The sequence below is a fragment of the Rhagoletis pomonella genome, unplaced genomic scaffold, assembly GCF_013731165.1.
Source record: "Rhagoletis pomonella isolate Grant_MI unplaced genomic scaffold, Rhpom_1.0 Rhpom_scaffold_00002, whole genome shotgun sequence".
In the NCBI taxonomy this organism is placed as follows: domain Eukaryota; kingdom Metazoa; phylum Arthropoda; class Insecta; order Diptera; family Tephritidae; genus Rhagoletis; species Rhagoletis pomonella.
The window spans coordinates 39,877,655-39,885,084 of NW_023458556.1; the positions used below are offsets into that span (position 1 = coordinate 39,877,655).

Below are 7,430 nucleotides of genomic sequence, written 5' to 3' on the forward strand. Positions count from 1 at the left end.
CCTTCGTTATTAATTCGAAATCCAGCCCATTATCAAACTGAAATTTTAATTAGAGAGTGTGATTCTCTTAAATTCCCTGGGCGAATTGAGCTAGATTTCACTATCTCTGTTGTTATTATGGTTTCCATTTTTTTTCGAACCCATCTCCAGAGTATTTCCAACGTATGAACGTTGGAAAACTAAGGTTGGTTATGAGTTCGCTCGCAGTCCGATATGCATACTGGATATCGAAGGTCATTTTCGAACGTTCGCCAAAATGTTTATAGGGTTCGTTTCCAATTTTCTACTTTTAAATGTAAACAAAATTTCTATCAGCTGTTCGTCTAACTTGCAATTTTCTGCAAATTTTCTGTTCGCGTACTATTTTAGATATTTTTCTCTTGTAAGAAAACAGATGACATTTCGCCGGAATTTTGTTGTTGGACATTTTTTACTGGAAATTTCAAACGAACGTAGTACCTATTGACTAAGCAACATTTAACAGAACTGTTACGAACGGCTTTAACTGACGTAAAACCAGATTTTGAAAATTTGACCAACATTTTCTTTAATATCTCTCTTACGTACATTAGAATAATAATAAAACCAATGTTCTTCATTTCTAATAATAATTTTATTTAAAAATACAATTTTTGTTTTTGTTGTTTTTTTTTGTGGCTCTTTGTAGCATTTAGATTTTACAAGTGGCTCTTTTTGGCCTCGGCCTTGCCCACCCCTGAGTATATGCTAACATATTAGTCAGTCAGGAACCGTTAGGGATCTCATCTATACATACAAATACATATGCTTATTTTTTATAAATGAAAATCGTGGATCCTTTCTCGACAACTGGGCGATACTAGTAACACTAATTCGATAACCTTCGCTGATTGTATGAACCCCAGAAGAAGGTCAGCTTTAGACAAAACCGTCAGGACACAAGGATGTGGAAGGCTATGGAAGAGCTAACGAGCCAGCCAAAAACGGAGTTCTCTTAGACACCTTCATGTCCAGGAAATCAAACGATCTTAAAAACTTGTTATGTACCGCCAAGTGGATAAGTTTTGGAAAAGAACTCAGGGTTTCAGACTTGAAAAAATTAGTAGGAGTTCATATGATAAGAAACTTACTAATTTCATACTACCAACAATAACATGTTTGCTGGCAGCACATGCGTTTAAACTAATTCTTGCAAAAGCCAAAAATTTTGGTAAGCGTAACTACTACAAGAAAAGTGTGGAACATATAATTTTCGAGTGTCCAGCTTACAGCAGGCAAGGACTCGCTTTTTATTGTCAGCCAGCATTACCTAACTTAATCTAACCTACAAAAGTAAATATTGATATATACTTAAGCTGGTATATGAAAATGAGAAGACAACATTAACTGCTTTGTTTACAAATTCAAAAAATATTTTTAGAACTTGGAATTAAACGAATTAATTGTCTTAGAGACTCTGAAGGCCTATGTATCACCGCCCACGAAATGAAACAGAAACAAGTTCAACATAAGCCCAATAATAAGATGGGATTAAAAACTTTTTAATGAAATTATGGGCAACGAAATTAGAACGGACTTTTTTAATATCCATTTAAGTCAATTCCTGATGTAGTGCAAGTCGTTCTTCCACCTAAAAATGTGAAAAATGTGAATTGGCAAAAGTAAATGAAGGAATAATTTGTATTGAATTGCTTATATTTTTCAAACGTATGTACACATATATTTACATATGTATTTACATTAAGTTTTTAATCACAATTAACTTTAAAGCTAACAAATTTCTTAGATTGTTTTTCCTGTTCTTCACTTTCATGTATGTATGTAAATAAATAATAAAAAATCACACAAAACATAAATAAAACAAATGTTTCGTTCCTAATTTAGTGCACATGTATGTACTTTTGCATACATACATACGTACGTGATGTTGAGGTAGATGAACTCAACCGTCCCAGGGCAAGCATTGCCCATCACCTTGACTCTGTGCTAACAGCGCCTGGCTGTACACCGTTTTCTGGATCTATTGTAACCAGTTCTGAAATGAAAATTATTGGAATAACTATATGTATAAACATGCAGACAGTTAAAAACTATTTATTTCGTTTTGGATAAACAACAAATAAACGTTGTAAAATACTAATAAAACCTAATTGAGTATTCAAAAATAAAAGAATTTATATTATGTTCGGATGCGCCCACTCACCTTTTTTGCTCGGTATTCTGTGGCTGACGTATTTGCGCGGTGACTGCTGCATTTTCGCCCTTTCTCGCGCTCTAACACGATCATCCTCTCGCTCGCTGACTTGCTCATCACCTGAACTAGACACTCGCTGATACAGCAACACATTGCCGTCACTGCGATAGCGCCGCACAGGGAACACTGTTTTACGCTTCGCCAGCATTTGCTGCTGCTCGGCCATATTCAACAGGCTGCCGCACGGCCGCTCTCCCACTGCTCCATTTGCATTCGTTGTTTTCAGCTGGAGCTGCGACCCACTTTCCGACATTTTCAGTGAACTCTTTGAACCACTACCTGTCGTGCTTTGCCCATTCTCTGTGGATGAGTTACGTAGTCGACGCCGACGACGATAGCGGCTAAAGCTTTCGTGCTGCAACACCAAAGTGCCCGCCTTGCTGGTGCGTAGAAAATAGCGCGGCGCATGGTACACCTCATGTTCCTCTGCAAATTCTGGCGAGGAGAAGCGTCCCTTATTGAAGCTAAAACGTTCCAATATCGATTCGGAGGTAGCTGGTGAGCGGCCTGAACTGTGAGAGCGTCGATAGCGACGCTTTTCGCGCGGGCCGGACGATGAAGAATTGGTGGGCGTGGTAGTGGTCGTAATCGTAGACGGCGGTGTTGGTAAGTCGGCGAGGTTGAACGAATTCTGTGTGCTTTTATTGGCGACAGCTTCACAATTTACATTCGCATCGTCGTTGACCTTAAACCGCACGCCTTTCAGTGAATTGGCACGCCGCTGTAGCTTGTAGTCCGGCAGTTCATTGGTGTAAAAGTCAATGGTTGAAGATAGCGTGGAATTTTGCTCAGTTGTGGGTGTTGTTGCCACGCTGCAGTTTTGTGTACATGCAGGTGAGGGTGTGGCCTCTTGTATTTGCAAACCGCTGAATTGCCGATCCAAAGCTTTTCTTATCGATTGCGCCAAATTCGTAGTGGCCGCTTTGTTGGCGCGCTTACGTGCGCGTGGCTGAGTCGCAGACGCAGGCTGCATTGAATTTCGACGCATCTCGTTTCGTGGCTGCTCATTTTGCGGCTGTTGGTAGCATTGCTCCAACTGACTATTCGCGTCCACCAACAGCTGACCTTTGTGGTCGTAGAGCAGAATGCGTGGCAGCGCTATATTTGCGCATGAACGCGCCGTACTCAGCTCCCAACGCCAATGCTTAGGTTTTCGCAGCTGTAAACTCAACACATTCGCGAACTCATCATCCACTTCATCGTTACCCTCCTCGGCGTAGAAGGCGGGCGTTTCGCCAGTTGTTGTTGAACGTTGCCATGAGCAGTTTGTATCAGGTGTTCTAGAGCTGCTGAAACTGCATTTGTTGTTGTTGCTATAAATATCGTTGTTGTTGTCGTTGTTATTTTTATGCTTGCTTTTGTGTTGTTTTGCATTTGTCAGCACTGCAGCCGTATGGCACTGCTGCATGTCCATAAACAATTCAGACATTATGCAAAGGTACCAAGGGGCGTATGAGTGATCGATCAGCCCGTTGGTCGTGAGTAGGCGATGAACATTTGCTAGCTAGCACACAGCTGTTCGTCGATTTCGCTCATCAACAAAAGGTGCACATTTTCACAAATTTTTTTTCGCTTATTCAGATTGTCTTTGGTCTTTGGTAGTTGACGCACAAACACACCTGTTGTATTAATGTTTATTTATTTACATTTACATATGTATGTACATATATTTGTTTTTGTTTTTCACTGTATTTTTTTCACCTATTCGCTTTGTTAATTTTCAATCACAACCACTGTACTCAGTGCTACTTCCTTCTGCGACAGCTGTCCTAACGCTGACTCGTCCAATGCCGCATCAGCTATCTCAACGCTAAGCAACAAAATCGCCCATATGAAAAGTCATTTCATACAAAATTTTTTTTTATTTAAATATGTACGTGTACACTTGCAGAGATAAAACCGAAGATGAAGATCATCATTTATCCGCTGGCTGTGTGCCAAAACGAAACAAACAAAATAAAATGAAAACAGAAATTAAATTTAAAAATACTCATATAAACACATGTGTATGTACATACATATGTATGCATGTCACTCATACATTTTTTTTATAAATATGCGGAATTTTGAAGACGCGAAATTTTTCTGCTCTTTCATTGATTCACTTTAGTTTTACATTTGATCAGCTGCTTTAATCAGTTTTTCGTTATAATTTTTATTCGTTTTTATTTGTTAATATTTTTTACTATTGCGATTTGTTGCATTTTTATTGCTTCACATTGATACCTTCACTTGCTCTAGTTGACAAAAAGCTTTAAGTAGATAGTATATTGTATACAAAACAACAAAACAAATATCTACGCTGTTAACGGCTATATATGTACATATTTATGCGCGATATTCTTTGCAACCACTAGGCCTACTGTGTTGCCTATGCAAAAACCGAAGCACACACAAACATACATACATTTTATCTAAAAGTACTTTATAGTATTCATCGCCGCAATTATTTATCCTCACCCGCACAACGTCCCGCATTACTTAGCGCTTATTTATAGAATGCGTATGCCATTCTCGAATATATTTTAAAGTGACGCGACGCTATTGGCGCACAGTGGGTTAGGAGTGTTTAAGTATGTGATTGTTTAGATACATCTACATATATATTAATACAATAACATAAAATTTGTCTCCGTTCGTTTGCCGGTTTTAACGAACCAATATCATTATAAGAATTATATTTTTCTGTAGATGAGCAGGGTCTATATTATTTCCAAATTAGTTGAAATTTACGGCCAAAATCGTCGTTTGAATATTTTTGTATTTGTGTACGGTTGTTGTTCAGTTTGAGTTGTTTTCGCATTTCGTTTCATTTCGTATTTGAAATGCAAGTTTTTTATAAAGATAAATATTAATATGAAAAAAAATTAAGGCAAAATTTAAGATAAAGACTAAATTATGATAATACATAAAATACATAATAATAAGAGTAACTAAAAGGGTGAGAAAACTGAATGCTATTTTTCGAAAAGAATCCAAATATATATGTATACAATATCCAGTAATCAAAAATTAATTATCATCAAGGTTCTTATCAACAAAGTCTATACATAGTTATCGTAATTTATCGGATCATCAATGTTTACTAAGTTATCGGAGTGTATCAGGTTATTGAAATTGATCCATGGGGTATCAAAGCTTATCGAGTCTCAGAGCTGTATCGATAGTTATCGAGTTAAAGAAATTGAACGAAACATCAAAATGTGTCAAGTTAATGAAATTTTCAGCCTCATTGCGTAAGTCGTAAATTAGGCTAAATTGTGCGACTCGACAACATTGGCATTGTCTACTGTCGTGCGACGAAAATCGTCGAAAACTATACAGTGCTGCCAAGTTTTTCCGTTTTAATACACTAGTCGAGTGGAAATTTTAGGCAATGACGTGAGACTTTCTATACGATTCGACTATCGAAAAACGACTTGCATTCGACACGACTCTCGCAATGAGGGTGTTTATTTCATACGATATTTATTGAAGAAGTAATATTTATAGAAAAATTAAAATTTATAGAGTTATCGAAGTTGATCGAGTTAACGGAATTTATCGAGTTGTCGTGATGGATCGAGTTCACTCAAATGATCGATATTTATGGATTTAGCGAAAATGGTTAGTAGTTATGGAAATTTGTCGCTTTATGGAATCGAAGTTTTTGGAATTCTCAAAGTATATTGGGTAATCACAATTTCTAGAACTACATTAATTTATCGATTTATCACGATTTATCGAATTTTATGTAGTTACCAGAGTGTATCGAGCGATAGACATTTGTGGATTTGTGCAGTTATGGAAACACTCAGTTATCTAAATTTATCGACAGTTATCGAAATTTGTAGCGTTATCGAATTTTATCGAGTTATCGGGGTCTAGTGTTTGTGAAATTCATTGAAATTTATAAATTCATACAGGTTTTAGAATTTATCGAGTTATCGAGGTACATAGCGCCCCAAGGTTCCCATGTCGCCCTAATTGAAAATTGTCTTAAATCTTGGTCTGAATTTTCCCCTTTCCATTATTTGATTTTCAAGCGTAGAATGAAAGCCACGACTTGAAATCGAACGTGTAGAGTTTCCCAAATCACTTTGTGCTGGACTATGCCAATTTCTCGTGAAGTACTAAAAATGATGATTGCTCATCTATCAATGCAGAAAAATCATTCAATAGAATTTTTGAGCTATTTAACTGTCAGCGGATTGTCTCTCTCGCATTCATTTGTGCTATTTTGGCACTATTTTGCCGTCTTTGTTCCAGCGTATGCAGTTTCCAATCATTCCCGCTTTTTGTATGAGCAGTATTTTCTCATGGACAATTGTATGCTACTGCCATCAGAATTGGTTCATTTGACAGATTGCGGTTCTAAATTTCGGATACTTCAGACCAAGTGCATTTGTCTGACGACCAAAGAGTTTTTATAAAAAACAATGGTTATAGAAAAATTATTGCCAATCTAAGTGCTATGTTTGAAAATATTTCCAGCGTTCTAAAAAAAAAACTAGAAAAGCGGTCGAATTTCAACAGTAACTGGCACTCCTAGACTTACTTTTGGATTTGACAGTAAAGCCGAAATACAAAAGGTGGCCCCTGCGTTCGTAAAAAAATGCTTTTATTTCGAAATAGCCTTGAATGTGCTGTTGTTAACCCAGAGCCCGCTAAGCTTACGCCAACTGTTCAGGAGTATACCGCAGGAGGACCGAGTTCCTCCATATCTGGTGATAACGTTTCAGGGGTGAATATCCTTGCATATATAAAAATATTGTCCAAGCTTCAATCAAAACTAGAAATCCAAGTTTCAAACACTATACAAAATTTAGAAAAATTCAAAATTTTCATGACAATTTCAAAATTTTTAATTTGAGTCTTTAGAACGTTTTATAGACCACACAATTTTAGTCTAATGAAGCGTCAGATTCAATCGGCTAAAAAAACGAATTGACTTTTTTAATTTTTTAGTGACGGCTTTTGATTTTTTGAAATTTTATTGCAAATTCCCGTCTGCAGTTTATTTCTTAAGAAATAATATTTGTTTAGAAAAAAGTACAAATGATTCCGCCAGAAAGAAACCATTATTAAAAATCAACGCAAAAAATGGTAGTTAACAACCAGTTAGCCTCACGAGCAGGTGAACATAATATATTTATTTTGTATAGCTTAAAGTAACCTGAACACTTTTATTTGGAGCAATTCTTTCACTCATTATGGT

At 36.8% G+C, this 7,430-nt stretch overlaps 1 protein-coding gene across 1 annotated transcript; it reads right to left on the bottom strand.

Annotated features, from left to right (window-relative positions):
* Positions 1–1,737: 1,737 nt before the first annotated feature.
* On the bottom strand, positions 1,738–3,848 carry LOC118734651. Its single transcript, XM_036464356.1, has 2 exons — positions 2,183–3,848; positions 1,738–2,014 (listed from the first exon to the last, which is right to left on the bottom strand). Exons 1-2 carry the CDS (start codon positions 3,660–3,662, stop codon positions 1,950–1,952), a joined length of 1,545 nt encoding a protein of 514 aa, XP_036320249.1. The 5' UTR covers positions 3,663–3,848; the 3' UTR covers positions 1,738–1,949.
* Between the last annotated feature and the right edge of the window lie 3,582 nt (positions 3,849–7,430).

Bases quoted from the DNA above. Each gene is read 5' to 3' on its own strand.
- LOC118734651 (XM_036464356.1), bottom strand. From the start codon at position 3,662: ATGTCTGAATTGTTTATGGACATGCAGCAGTGCCATACGGCTGCAGTG. The intron at 2,015-2,182 runs GTGAGTGGGCGC...TTTTCATTTCAG, and splicing joins CAGAATACCGAGCAAAAAAG to AACTGGTTACAATAGATCCA.